At 38.5% G+C, this 15155-nt stretch overlaps 1 protein-coding gene across 1 annotated transcript; it reads left to right on the top strand.

The window, feature by feature from the left end:
* Nucleotides 1-99: 99 nt before the first annotated feature.
* mst1 (macrophage stimulating 1) lies at nt 100-13365 on the top strand. The gene is made up of 18 exons (XM_069690779.1): nt 100-354; nt 857-1001; nt 1866-1981; nt 2070-2184; nt 3442-3578; nt 4242-4362; nt 4552-4670; nt 7084-7258; nt 7712-7842; nt 9082-9184; nt 9656-9792; nt 9921-9953; nt 10050-10164; nt 10254-10331; nt 10909-11055; nt 11142-11248; nt 11546-11685; nt 12612-13365. Exons 1-18 carry the CDS (start codon nt 306-308, stop codon nt 12771-12773), a joined length of 2130 nt encoding a protein of 709 aa, XP_069546880.1. The 5' UTR covers nt 100-305; the 3' UTR covers nt 12774-13365.
* The last annotated feature ends 1790 nt before the right edge of the window (nt 13366-15155 follow it).

Here is a 15155-nt window from a genome sequence, read left to right as displayed (position 1 = left end):
AGGGCCCATGTGCCACTCCTCATTAATGATTAATACATGTATTGATTGGCTGTGTTTTGGGGATTGAGGCCACTGTTTGAGCAAGAGCTCAGTGTTGGCGTATGGGGTGATCGTGTTAAAGGATTGTATGGTTTCTGCGTGGATTTCCAACATCGAACTGAACATTTGGGGGGATATAACTTTCTGTCACATCAACCTGGTTGATGTACTTTACCTCCCTAAATCACCAGAGGACCAAGATTTCAGAGCAGAGATCTCACTTCCATCCAGTCTTATAAAAGAGTCTTATCTTCCACCTACGAACAATGAAATTGTTTCTGCACTGTATCCTCCTGACTGCTGGAGTGGCCATTGGTAAGTAATTAATTACCCCTGCTTTTAATAATTAGTGGCTTAAAGTTGTTGAATGTTCTCTGCTGTTATGATGAGTTTAATTTGTTGTTGTAGCAGATTAAGAGGTCTGATTAAAGAGAAACTGCCTGAAGGATTTTAAAACTTTGTGGAGTAAACTACAACAATAATAAAACATTTAACAGTCAGTTTAATCTGTGTATAGTAGGATAATGAGTTTTCGTACTCCATGAGTACTGGTAGTAGTAATGGTAGTAGTGAATCTGTTTCAGTAACCAGATGTGTGACTGTTTGCTGGCCAAAGCTTTTTTCTGATCATCTGCTGTCACAAACCAGCAGCAGGGTCTTGGTCCAAAGGTTATATGTGTGCTGCAGGCTTGTGCCCAAATGTTCCAGCTGGTACCACTGAGCACCTGCACTCCAGTTGCAACTAGAACTAAACAGACAACAGTCCCGACAGTCAGCCTGTAGACATTATGTTTGTGGTTGTGTTGCACATGAACAGACTACCGCAGTCCTCTGAATGACTTCCAGCGCTCTGAGGGCAGAGAGCTCGTTCCTACCCCCTGGAACTCAGCTCGAGTTCAGATGTTATCGGGCCTGAACCTGGAGGACTGTGCCACCCGCTGCTCACAGTCATTGGACTGCAGGTATCCAACTTTTAACATTTAAACACAGCAGGTTATAAACATCACGTTCTCATAACACCATACTTAGAATTGGGTTTGACCTGCTGTTTAACAAAAGAATCCAGCTTCTGTTAAAGAGATAGTTTGTGTATGTAGCCCCATCAGTAGGAACCAGGGGGCTTTTGTCTGGCAGTCACAGACAGGCCTTATCCTTCAAGGTTTAGTGTTGATGATTTAATAATAAAAGGCCACAGAAAGGTTACTTACTGAATAAGATCAAATAAACTAGTCTATTAAATTACAGGATATTTCTAGCTTGTCACAACTTGGATCACAACTCTTTATTATAGCTTTGGCTATCTATTCCCTATGTTATGATACCATGGCACTTGCCTAACTTGTTGCTATAAACACAGTATGAACAGAACAACAAACCTGCCGTCCTATGATCAGACAGCTTGTGACAAAACAGTTTAATGAAAAGTCTGAAAGGCAGTAATAATCTCTCCTTGTAAAGAAAAACAAGGTGCACACACAACAAGGGTAAGCACTCTTTTCTGTTTTCCAAATTAAAATCTGTGGAAATGAAATGAGTCTGACACACACAAAAATCGTCTGAAGACAACAAGAAACCTTTAAAGATTTCCCTCTGGAAACAAAAAGTTACAAAACTCATTGTCTGTCATCTTGCTTGAATCCAGCTGAGAGCTATCAGCCAAATGGTAAACATAATGTCCACTTAACGGTCTTAAAACCTCACTGAATAATTGATCAACATTAAGAAAACAATGAGTGACTTTTTAACCCTTTAATTAGGAAATATTATTGTAAGTTTGTTCCCATCGGTGTAAAAGGCTTTAACATGAAAACCTTCTTCAACACCAGAGCTTTTAACTATGAGACTCGTCCGATTGTCACTTGTAAACATCTTCCCTGGGTGGGCGATGGCAGCAACGCAGAAGTGAAGAGAAACGTAAACTGTGACCTTTACGAGAAGAAGGGTAAGACATTACACACACATCCAGTGACATTACACGGATCGGTGTTCCACATCAGCACTTTTGCTGATTGTGTGTTTCTTTTATGCAGTGTACGTAAGACAGTGCATCGTGGGTAAAGGGGAAGACTACCGAGGGAAAGTCTTCACCACAAAAAGCGGACTCACGTGCCAACAGTGGTGGTCCAAGTTTCCTCATGATCACAGGTAAGTCACCTCCTCGGATGATGCAATTTACATTGTGGCTTAATCTACTGACAAAGATCAATCCTCCAGCATATTAGAAAAAAAAACTGTGATCATTAGAATAAACTGCTTGTTTGCAGTAAATAGTGTAAGACTTTGAGTCCTTATTATACTTAGTCTTCTAATTGTAGGACAGTGATGCAGTTGAGAATGTACACATGGCACCAACAGAGGTTTTATGGTCAAACGGTTAATGTCATGTTCTTGACTGGCAGTTATCAGACCAAGTGAGTCTGTCCCTTGCTTAAACTGAAGGCAAAACACTCCGGAAACAAGTAAGAAGTTGGGGTGGTCAGAATGACAGAATGGGCAAGCATCATCGCCCCTCTTTGATTCCTTGTTTTATTTGTAGGATTATGTTAATTTCACAATCATCAACCTCAAATCCAGCCACAGTTGACACCTGTGTTAATCAGAAAATCTACAAGCAGGCTTTACACTCCAGTCAGACATGTAGCAAAGTAAAGAGATGGATAACTTTCTCAGTAGTTGGCAAACAAGAAATTATGATGAATATTTGAGTTAGTATTCATCAGGCGGCCAGAAATATGACTTTACATAATAATAATAATAATAACTTTATTTACAAAGCACCTTTAAAAACAGAGTTTACAAAGTGCTCTACAGAGAAGCAAAGCATAGTCAAACATAACGCCAATACCGGTAAACATTTAAGAAAACAGGAGGCAAAAAAAAAAAAAAAAAAAAGACCATACCATTGAGGTAATGAATACAACAAAACCAAACAAATAACCAAAACTAACCAATGGAATAGAAAACAAACAAATAAATAAATGAATAAAATAAACAAACAAAAACTGGGGAACAAAAGAACTGCATAAAAGGACATAAAAGGACGACATCACTTAAAAGCAATTAAGCAATTAAAGCAATGAATATGACATTAGTAAAAGACTGCAGATTTACATGAGATAGCCACAACAAAGTTATGCGATAATAAGTCAGATGTGTTTACTTTTCAGTTTATGGAAGAATTTTCCTGCCTCCAAAGTTGGCTGATACAACATTAAGTTTCTATTAATACTGTAGTTCCTACATCCTTCATCCAAAGTAAACACCGTCCCATTAAGGGTCATTACTTTAATGGCATAGGCAGTGTTTCATTTAAAGTGCAGTGCACCGGAGTACAACACCAGCACATCGTAAAACACTGTGTAACTGTCTGTCACTCACTGTAAAACTCCGTGTTTGTCTCAGGTGGACTCCCACAGCTACCAATGGTCTGGAGTTGAACTACTGCAGGAATCCGGATGGGGATCGCATCGGTCCTTGGTGCTACACCACCGACCCTGAGCGACGCTATGAAAGCTGCAACATTCCCCAGTGCAAAGATGGTACGCCTCATATAACTCTATACATCCCCATGTTGTATGAGAAGGGCATACAGGTGTGATAACTGATGCTTTTATTTACAGGTCCTGAAAGTTCTCAATAATTCCCTGGAAAATTTTTGGAAATCAACTATATAAATTGGTTGTAAATGGAAGGGAAATAGAGCCTATATTCTGAGTAAATAGGCATAATAGTAATTTGTTTGTTAAGTTGACTTTTTAATTAAAGAAGGGGACAGTATATTTGTAGTTTTATAGCAAGGTCAAGTTTATGAGTAGATTTTGATTTTTGGAGGAATTCCAGAACAACAAAAAGTTCAGAGCAAGTTTTCTTTCTGCTATGACATATGGATGCAGCCAGACCGTTGTCCAGCTCTGGCACAACGTGACGGAGATAGATCTGGCTGAGCAAGACTTGCTGTGCACTGATGATAAAAGTTTTTTGGGGTTTTTTTTGTCTAAAGGAGGTTTGTTATTGCCAAGTGTACCGATTACATTCAGCCTCAGCTTCCCCATATTAAGCTTCAAGTCATATAGTTTCAATTCCTTTCATGAAAATTATTTGGAAAGTAGTGGAGCTGTAAAATAACATTAAAGTGACGTTTTCTGTTTCTATTCACTTCACCATATCTCACTTTGAAACTGCGTTTGTGGTTCTGCTTACAGAGGTATGTATCACATGTACTGGAGAGGACTACAGGGGGCAGGTCGACCACACTGTGAGCGGCAAAGAGTGTCAGAGATGGGACCAGCAGTACCCTCACCAACACATCTACCAACCCGAAAAGTACAGACTCATCCATTACTACATTACCTGTCATGAGTGTGATTGATAAAGTGAATTCACCAACATATAAGCAGTGTTTGTATATAAGTCAGTGTTGCACAGCCTTTTCTGCTGCCGCATCTACACTGTTTACTGTAAGTCTTTTGTTTTGTTTCTCTGGACATAAAAAACATCTCATGTGTTTTTCAGGTACCCTGATAAGAGTTTAGATGATAACTACTGCCGTAACCCTGATGCCTCTCCAGTACCTTGGTGTTACACCACAGATCCTGAGGTGGAGCGAGAGAACTGTGAGATCAGCAAATGCAGTAAGTTTTTACTTAGAAACATTGTAACAATGTATTCACTATCTTATAAAACAAGCACCTGAAGATGTTACCTCAAACTCTAACCAGCATTTTTGACTATTTTCTAAGTCTGTAGAAAACATTTCTTAATCAATTTATTAAGAAAACAATTGGTAGATGATAAAGTGATGAAAATAATCATCGCAGCCCTAGATGTTATTGTAATATTTTGCCACATTGGGATGAGACCTTCTCGCTTGTTTCTCCTTTTTTTGACATTACTTCCCTCCGCCAAAGCAGAAGAAACTAAATTGAGCTGATTCCTCTAGTATTCAGAGACACAGTGGAATTTAGGAGTCTCATTAACTCGCTGTAATTAAATCTAGAAAAATCTGTGTTTCTGGTGTTTGTGCAAATTACTTGCCAAAATGTGAGACATTTGAGACTTGCCCCCAATGATTCTCTTTGATTTCAGAGTAAATGTGCAAATGTTTGTCGGTGATTTGAGCCCTGTGCAGTCTCGCTGGGGTTCAAATTCATTAAAGGTTAATTAAAAGTTTTTCTTTAATTTGTTTCTCTTTATATGTTTTATTTTCCATTTAGTTTCTGCTGTTTTTTTCTTTTTTTTTTTGGAGCAAAGCTTTCATTAGGAGGAGCATGACAATTATTTTACAAAAACAACAATTGAAGTTATGACAGGGGTAATAAATGTTTAGTACTGGTTTTGCATGTTCAATACAAATTTAAATACTATTGTAAGAATATTATTGTCCTCTGATTTTGACCAGTTTGAAGCTGAAACTGTGATTTTGTTTTTAAAATGACATGAAAAGGCATGAAAATATAAATAACTTTAAATACATACAAATAGGTCACCAGGGTTTTCTCCAAAATGTCATAATAACTTGTGCAAGAAGATAACAGCAACATGGGAATTTCCAGAGATCACAAAAAAATCTATAAAATAGCGCCATCCTGTGGTTCAGTTAATGTTGAATTAAACTCTTTAAGGCAGGGGTGTCAAACATCCGGCCCGCGGGCCGGATCCGGCCCGCCAGGGGGTCCAGCTCGGCCCGCCGGATGACTTTGCTAAGTGTGAAAATTACAGAAAGACATAAATGGCATTTCTTGAGAATATGGAGGTTTATGAGTACAAATGTTTTGTAATTGTTTTTAATCAATCCAGTAATTGCTTCAAAAACAGCGTAAATACGATGTCTGCTCTGGAGGCAGAAGCGCTCGTTGCCACAGGCAGCCGCGCTCGCTGCTCGTTTTGTGACACGTTTGACGTCAAGCGCGTCACAAAGCGAGGGAATCTGCAGAGGAGAGCCCAGGCAGATAAACAGTGGGTTGATGTCTGAGTTTTTGGTCTTTATGTTTCTAGTTTATTGTAGAAAGACCTTAAAACAGGGTTTATCATCCAAAAACCTTCACAATGATTTAAACATAGAGAAGTATTGTCGTTATTATGCTATGATTTTACTGGTCTGGCCCACTTGAGATCAAAGTGGGCAGTATGTGGCCCCTTAACTAAAATGAGTTTGACACCCCTGCTTTAAGGTCTTCAGGCTTTTAACAGTCATCATGAACACATGACAGACTATTGTGATTTTATCCATATATTTTTGCTTTTTATAATGTATGTAATGTAATGTATGTTTATTTGATCATCTAAAAAAATTCTGCATCTCGGTGAAGTACTTTAGTCAACATTTGTAGTTTTTGAATGTGCTCTATCTGTACTCTAAAATGTACTTGACTTTACCTGTAAATAACAGACATAAGATATTTAACAACAACAAAAAAAAAATTATGTAATTTTTTGGGGAATCTTTTACAGTTCAATCTTTTCTTTATTTTCATGACCTATTCTGTATTTATATCTGCATCAAATATACAAACATACAACAAACACAAACAATTTAACACATGAGATGCTGGATTTAAAAAATAAATAAATAAAAAACGTAACTAAAATAAAAAAATTTACAGTCTTTTATGGTTTGGTTTTTGGAGGCAGCCATAGGTTCCACATCAATCATGTTTACATCACATTAGAGTAGGGATTATTCTTGTAAACAGTCAATTTAAAAGAGGGTTGTTTTGTCAGATTATTTACTTTAAGTAATACGTTTCCTTCAAGACAATTATAGACATAAAACATGAAAAAACTACGCTCGCTATAATAGTTTGTGTCTGATGTGTTTTTTACACCAAACGCTTTGATTTCTTTGTTAAAAAGATATTAAGAGTGTTTGCGTATGTGCACTGAAGGTTTAAAGTTTCAATATCACACAGCATGCTGGACCGATAATGGTTTGGAAACTATATTTTCATGGTTATGTCACTGTTGCTCACACAACAACTAACCTCACCTCTGTTTTGTACCTGTAACCAGAATTTAAGTCCTCCTCATCTTGTTTCTTTTCTCTAGCTGAAGTTCGCGTGGAGAAACGACAGCGCTCCAGCTTCACCACCAACTGTTTCCGTAGCCGTGGGGAGGACTACCGCGGTAAAGTCAACGAGACGACGTCGGGTATCCCCTGCCAGCGGTGGGATGCCCAGTACCCTCATGAGCACCCCTTCTACCCAAACACATACGAGTGCAAGTAAGTGTGTATGTTTAGGTACTTTGTTATTTTTCCGAGCTCATTGGTTTGAAAGACCTGTTTTTGCCCTGAATCTCACATACATGAATATTACCCTCATTGCAGTGAAGTTTCTTGCGATCTTTGCCTGCTGATAGTTGACAGTCAATGATAGGTGCTCAGTAACTCCACATTAAATGTGTGTGTAAAAGCTCTGAGTGCCATCATGGATGTGAAATTAATATTGAACTTATTTATGACACGGTAATCATTCATTGTGCCAACATCGATTACCAGTATTTCATTAATTTTTAGATTGAATTACAAGAAGAGGAACAATACGTGTGTTTTTTCTGTATAATCCCTGCATCTCTAAACCAGGCAGACAGAGTGTGTTAAAGACAGGTCATTTAATTCATCATTGACAAGCTAGTGAACATATTTGAGGCTGATTTTGTGTTACTTTTCATCCAGGGGTTTGGAGGAGAACTACTGCCGTAACCCAGATGGGTCGGAGGCTCCCTGGTGCTTCACATCTGTGCCAGAGATGAGGACCGCTCTTTGCTTGCAGATCAAACGCTGTGCAGATGACATAGAGGCTGAGGGTACCACTTATTGATTCAGCTTTGAGCTTAAACAGGAATTCAGTGGATGGGTTACTATTATATAATTAATGGCTGAAGATGAGCCTGTGTTACAATGGCCACGATTGTATGAAATTCACATGAAGACATGCAGGGCTGTGACATCATAAAATCCCCTCCAACCTCTAGAAATATTCAATGAAGCAGCTAAATTAATCGAAATTTCATCAATTTGAATACTTTACCATATGTTATTTATTCAGTTAAACGTTCATATATATTATCTATTTTCTACAAACTTAACTTTTAAATATAATTTATTAGTGCTAAAATACACCTTTGGTCAATTTAGTACAGTTAAGGGTTAACTACTGCTACTATTGCTATTCCCCTCAATTATTGATCAGTAGCTGATGGATAGTGTAAGCTGATTTAAACAAATTTAAAATGCTTATTGCCATTTAACTACTAAAGGGACCTGCTGTGGAGGTTCAGTGTGTAGACGTTTGTTTAGAGGGCTCTGTTGTCAAAAATGTAATATATATTCATAATTATATTTTCATTAGGTATACTCACCTGAAATTAGGAATAGTCGTGTTTTCATTGTCTTAGAATGAGCCCTTAACATAAACATAGGCAGCGGGTCCTCACCATGTTGCACCGCCATGTTTCTACAGTAGCTCACAAGGGACAAACCAAACACAGGCCCTTACAAGGGGCTTTCATGTTTTCCGCTACTGTCATGGCCACCATGGGTTCTTTTACAGGCTTAGAAAGCGAGGGTCACTTGAGAGGTGTGTAGTTGCTGCGTAGTCTGCGATCTCACAACTCGATGCCACTAAATTGTGCAAACTGCCTCATTAATGTTACTTTTATATAAGTTTGCATTATTTTGTTTTTGTCACTTGTGGCCATGGTGGCAGCTGTTAAGCAGGAGTTATACTGTGATCTTACTTCAAGATCTAAATACTGTTTGGTTGCCTTATCCACACTTGAAGAACAAAACCCTTATGTGTGAATTAATTTGGCTTTAACTGAGTCATATATTGAGTCACAATAAATTGGAATCAGCGTGTACCAAATCACCAAAGATTTTTTCCCAGAATCCCTCAGGAAAGTTAGAAGATGTGACCACAATGAAGTCAATGGCCCTGCATGAGGACAAGGATTTCCAATGCTGATCTCATTTTGGCACTTTCACTGCCTGCCATATTTCATCATAGTCACTGTCATGATAATAATATTTGTTCATTTTTTCAGATTGCTACCATGAAAATGGAAAAAACTACAGAGGTATTGTCCGCAAAACTCGTAAGGGCATCACCTGCCAGAAGTGGAACGTTAACACACCTCACCGGACCAGGTACGAAGATTTAAGATTTAAGAACATTCTTCTAGCAAATGTTAAAAACATTCAAGCTAACTATTTATGCTCTGGAAACACCCCACAAAACAAAATAACCTTCTCTTTGTTGCTGCTGTTTCTCTGTTAAGTTAGGCTGGTAGCGATATTGTATTGTCTGAGTTTGAGTACTACATTTAGTTATCATTTTAAATGTGTTCATTTCATTCATAGTAACTGCAAAAACAAAAGTTCTATTAAGAATAAAATCTACTACATATTGTGTATTTAGTCAGTAATGTATTGTATGAAATTGGGACTCTTGAGGTGGGTGAAATCAGCCAGGACAAAAGAGTTTCATTCAACAAAAGAATTTCATTCACAAATTACTGGGACAAGCGTTCACACCATTTCATGGACGACCACTCCTTTTATCTTTGTAAAACTTTGTAGCATGCTTACAGCATTCAAATTATCATTGTGATCTTCCAGGATAAACCCAAGGACACATCCTGAGGCCAATCTGACGGAGAACTACTGTCGTAACCCAGATGGAGACCAGCACGGACCCTGGTGCTACACCACAGACCCCAAAACGGAGTTTGACTATTGTGCCATCAAACAGTGTGGTACAGATCTTTGCTCTGTGTCTATTTTAAGCTCCTTCAAGTACTTTAATGGACTGTGAGGTGACGGTTTACCCAGAGCTTCTGTTTTCTGGCAGTTTAACAATTCCTCTGTTGTTGTTTCCAAACAGCTGGAGAGAAAGTGTCCATAACCGAACCAGAAGGTCAGTTTGTGAATGAATATGGAGCAAGTTTTCCGAGTTGACCGCAAGCCTCAAGACATGGTTTTACAATAAAATGTCGCCTCTTTGTCAACACAGAGAAAGTGGAGTTTAGTGAGTGCGGAAAGAGAGAGGACCGTTTTCAGACGATGCGGTTGCGTATTGTGAATGGCGTTCCTGGGAACTCGCCGTGGACAGTGAGCCTCAGAGACAGGTGAGTCTGACAGCTGATGGCGTTTGGCCATGAACAATCAAAACAAACTCTGCAGAGTTGTGTTTAACCTCTGACCTCTTTGTGTGCAGGAAAGGAAACCACTTCTGTGGTGGATCTCTGGTTAACCCCAGATGGGTGATCAGCACCAAGCAGTGTTTCTCCTCCTGGTAAACTGAATTCATTTAAAGGGTCTCTCTGATTTTACATGTCAAAAAACAGCTGTTTAATGTCTTCTAAGGCTAAATATAATGCTTTGTCAATTGTTGGAAAATTACTTGTGACATTACTCAATAAAGAAAAGCAGTTAGTCATTTTGGGAAATGTGGATTTTGTTATTGTAGGTGGTCAAGTTAGAGTCGCTGTTTACATATTTCTATGCTAAGCTAACTAGCTTGTAGTTGTAGCTTCATGTCTACCGTTCAAGCATGGGAATGACCTCAATCTTCTCATCTAACTCTCAGCAAGAAAGGGAGAAGGTAAACTCTTTATTAAATCTTAGTTTAGACTCGGTGACTTTTAAAAGAAGGCTTGAGTTGCAAACTGGTAGGGAGCATCTGCATCCGGAGAAATGTGCCAAGCAGCTCAAAGCTGGGAAATAAAAGTCAGGATTCCTCTGCCCCTGCTGTTGCAGTTTGATCAGAAATATATCGCTTGCAAGTCTTTTGTGTATTATCAACAAAATATCATGTAATATCCAAATGCTGAAATAAAAGTCTCCGTTAACCTGTCTGCATGTGTGCACAGCTACGTTGATCTGCCGGGGTACTCTGCCATGATGGGAACACTGTTTCGTGATCCAGAAGAAGGAGAGCCCGGAGTGCAAAGCATCCCTCTCACCAAGATCGTTTGTGGACCGTCTGAGTCTCAGCTGGTCATGCTACAACTAGAATAGTGTGTACTCTCGCGTGCCACCAGCGTGCATACACACACACATTAGAAATAATATCCCTCTGACTTTTTCTTCTTTCTTTCTGTAGTCCTGCCCAGTTTAATGAGCGTGTCTCTCAGATCTGCCTCCCTCCTGAGCGCTACATTGTAGCTGAGGGGACGATCTGTGAGATCGCAGGATGGGGTGAGACGAGAGGCAAGTATAATCCTCTTTGGACTTGACACTGAATTAATTTCATGCTGCACGTAATGCAACCACACTATGCATCTATTGGGATAATTAATAATTGATGACTTCCTTAGAACAAGCATCTTGTTTCTGCCCGTGAAGTAATGTTGCATTTAAATGAGAGAGCCATTCATCCTGTTGAGCAACAGATGGCATCACTGTTTCCAGAATCATTCAACATCTGTCCACCTTCCCTTTTCATATCTCCCACTCTCAAAACACATTAGCTGCTAACTCATCCTTTTTTTTGCTGTTTTTTTCAAGGGACTGGGGATGAGACTGTCCTCAACGTGGCCCAAATACCTGTTCTTAGCAACAAGGAGTGCAACAAATACTTCAGAGGTCGTGTTCGTGAAAATGAGATGTGCACAAACTCTTTCCAGGGTGGAGTCGGCGCTTGTGAGGTAGGTGCAGAAAATGTGGACACTCTTAAAGCTTTGCAATTTTGAGTTTACTTGATATGTTACAGTAGAAATGCAGACGGGGTAGGACATGCAGCTTAAACCAAACCAGAAGCATTGTGGTTGATGCTTATTTCTTAACCAGGTCACAACAATACCCCCCCAACACTGACCATTTTCTTTGCTATTTAATGTAATATGCAACACCAATAATTTAATAGTTTGACATTTCAAAAATTAATTTTCTTCATGAGTTACATAAGAAGATCAATATCATTCTCATGTCAGTACACTAAATATGAAGCTACAGCCAGCAGCTAGTTAGTTTATGCTTAGCAGAAAAACTGGAAGGAGGGAAGAAGCTGCTGTCGGGTTGCTCCAAGAAAGATAACAAAATCTGCCCACCAGCACTGCTGAAATTTATTAAAACAAACTGTATGTTTGTTTAATGTAAACAAAACTTACAATTTGTTGTCTCATGGGGGGTAATATGTCTGTGAGGTTTAGAGATACTGGTAGGTTAATTTTGTAACTTTCCTCCACTGTTTGTGCTAAGCTAAGCTGACCCACTGCTCCTTATAGTTTTGTGTTAAACGTACAGATACTAGGAACTTCCAGCAAGAAAGTTGTTTTAAGCATTTCCAAAAATGTTTAACTATTCCTTTAATGACAAAGAAAAATGCTATAAGTCTAGTGAATCGATGCTTCAAACACTGATGGTAAAGAAAAGGTTTTGGTGATGAAAATCCCTTTCAGCACAGACCATGGAGTTATTTATATGTTCCTATAAATCAAACACATTCACCATTTGGTTAATGGAAGTGAACTGGACGAGCTGTGACTGCAAGATGTTTCCAGCCTCAGCAGTGACAGTCAGTCATAACAGAGACAAATAATGACTCCAGACTGTTGTTCCTGTGTGTCTGCAGAGAGACTACGGCGGCCCTCTGGTGTGTCAGAACAGGGAATGCTGGGTACTCGAGGGTGTGATCATCCCCATGAGGCGCTGTGGACACCTGGGCCAGCCCAACATCTTTATCCGTGTGTCTGTGTACGTAGACTGGATCAAGAAGGTCATGGAGATGGCTTAAAAACAGATACCACCATCTCACACAGAACTGATCATATCCATTCTCAACACCTGCAAGATCACTTACTCAGCTGAACGCACACATATTTTTTTTCTTCGCCGATGTCTCTTTTACATTAAAAACTATCAATATCTAAATGTATAATCCTTTATTACGAGTTGCATCACGTATGTTACCACATCATATAAAAGGGTTCACTCAGACTCTCCTTTATTTAAAATTCAGGGATAACACAATAATTTGTTCCATTATGTCTGCTGCAAATTATTTGTTATGTGCTCTCATGTATAAGGAATCCTTTCAGTAGCAAATGGTTTAATGCTGGCTGCTATAATCCACAAGACAGAACAAGCAGAAAACAATCAGGTACACTGAGGTACAAAACAAAAAGCCATGCAGACAGGATTCATCATAAAAATGTTTGCACACTGATCAAATTTAGGGAGACACTATGCATTACATCCTCCTTTGTTCTAATTGTTAAATGTACAGTACTTGTTAGCAATTACAAGCTCTTCTAAAAAATATTATATATTATTTTTGTCACTCATTACTGACTACTACCCCAATAAATGCTTGTATTTGCTCACAACCACCTTGTGAATGTATAAACCTTTTAAATGTTTACATACTGCTAAATAAGTGGGCTTAAAGGGAAGAGTTGCCGATTTTGTTTTATTCACAACGAAAAATATTAAAAAGAAAAATAGATCAAATGAGTTGTTAGCCCTTCATGTTCATAAAGGAATAACGAGCTAATTAACTCCCAATACAGGATGATGTATGGGGGTTTACAGCTCAGCTTTAGAGTTCCTAACATCTCCTGGAAATGCACCCTTTACCACAAAACTGTACACCTCCCCTGCTCTCCCTGGCATTGAATGGAGCTCCAAAATACCTTCTTTGCCCCCAGCCTCTAAAGAAATCCCTCCTCTGCCTGTCTTTTGATGCCTGCCCCCACCTCTAAAGACATGCCTTTGTGCCTTATGCAGAACTGTATGCGCTGCACATTCTTTCTAGTTCTATAGGAGGATTTTTGTAACCCGGTCCTGATGAGCCCACGGAATTCAGCTTAAATAAACCTCAAGATCAGAGTCCAACCAAATCTCAGACACGCCGTGCACTGCAGAAGGCCACTGAACTCTCACAGATAGACACACACACACACACACACACACACACACACACACACACACACACACACACACACACACACACACACACACACACACACACACACACACACACACACACACACACACACACACACCATTTCTCTCTCGTGCAAACCCTCCCCCCCTCTCTCTATCTTATCCCACAGTCTATCTTTCTGTTTCTTTTCTCTTGTTGATTTTTGCACCAACATTTCACATTTGTCTCAAACAATCACAAGAGATTGGAAAAGGAATTTTTGCAGAAGTAGGAACTTATAAGATAGAAGTGTGGAGCATGCTCACCGCTATCCTCCTGCTGTATACAACGTTTGGTAATGGCAGGTTGACAGTTATGATTTCAATCATTCTGTTCACTTTCATTAGTAATATTTATAGTAGATGACTAATCAAATTCGTAAATGACTACCAGTTCTCAGTAAATGTTGCCTAAAGTTTCTGGGAAACCTGACCAAAAAGCTGTAATAAATACCACCGCGAAATGTTTTTCTTAGTTTTTCTGTTTTAAGCATCCTTTGGTAATAACCTGACAAATCATGTGTAGGCTGAACAAGATAAACATTATCTATCTTAGAATTTACCATTGGTTGGTTTAAATGTAATATTCTGGTTTCACAGATATTCAAACTGAGAATTTCTGAATTACATCATGAAACTGACACTATAGACCATTCAAACTAAGCTCTGAAACTCGTCTATGTAACTTAAAACTTTATATTTTGGTCTAATGCCAGCACCCTCACCTGACATGACTCCATGAGCGGTCCAGCATTAGCTGGAATGTGTATTCACGGTGGTTCAAACATTTTTATTGGAATTTACCAGGTTGTGTAAATTTAATCATTTACAGCTTGTAAATCACAAAGACTAAAACATATATATTTAAATGATTATTTTACCATTAATTTTAGCCATCCTGAATCAATATGTAAAGCATAAACATATTCTACAAGGTAAAGATTTCATAACAAAAATGTTAAATGTCCTTTCTTTATTTTAAATTTGAATTTAATTCATATTTGAAAATAAATACTTTTCATCTTCAAGAGAAAAGATCAATAAGTTAAAAGGTTAGATGACTTAAATACTTGACATTGCATCTAATTTCAACTTTTTACATGTACATAAGAACATGAAAAAATATATACTTAATTGTTTTTTTTGCTGCTAACTTTTAGTGATTTCATTTGGTGCATGATTAAATGATGCA

Source organism: Brachyistius frenatus, unplaced genomic scaffold, assembly GCF_029030835.1.
Source record: "Brachyistius frenatus isolate BFR_SWC_R1_liver_20210118 unplaced genomic scaffold, ASM2903083v1 Contig_10, whole genome shotgun sequence".
Classification (NCBI taxonomy): domain Eukaryota; kingdom Metazoa; phylum Chordata; class Actinopteri; family Embiotocidae; genus Brachyistius; species Brachyistius frenatus.
The sequence above is the reverse complement of the archived record's forward strand: the minus strand, read 5'-3'. Positions and strand labels throughout refer to the sequence as shown.

Excerpts from the sequence above, each read along its gene's own strand:
- mst1 (XM_069690779.1), top strand. The coding sequence starts at position 306 with ATGAAATTGTTTCTGCACTGTATCCTCCTGACTGCTGGAGTGGCCATT. Across the intron at positions 3,579-4,241 it reads CATTCCCCAGTGCAAAGATG|AGGTATGTATCACATGTACT; the intron begins GTACGCCTCATA and ends TTCTGCTTACAG. Across the intron at positions 7,843-9,081 it reads AGATGACATAGAGGCTGAGG|ATTGCTACCATGAAAATGGA; the intron begins GTACCACTTATT and ends TCATTTTTTCAG.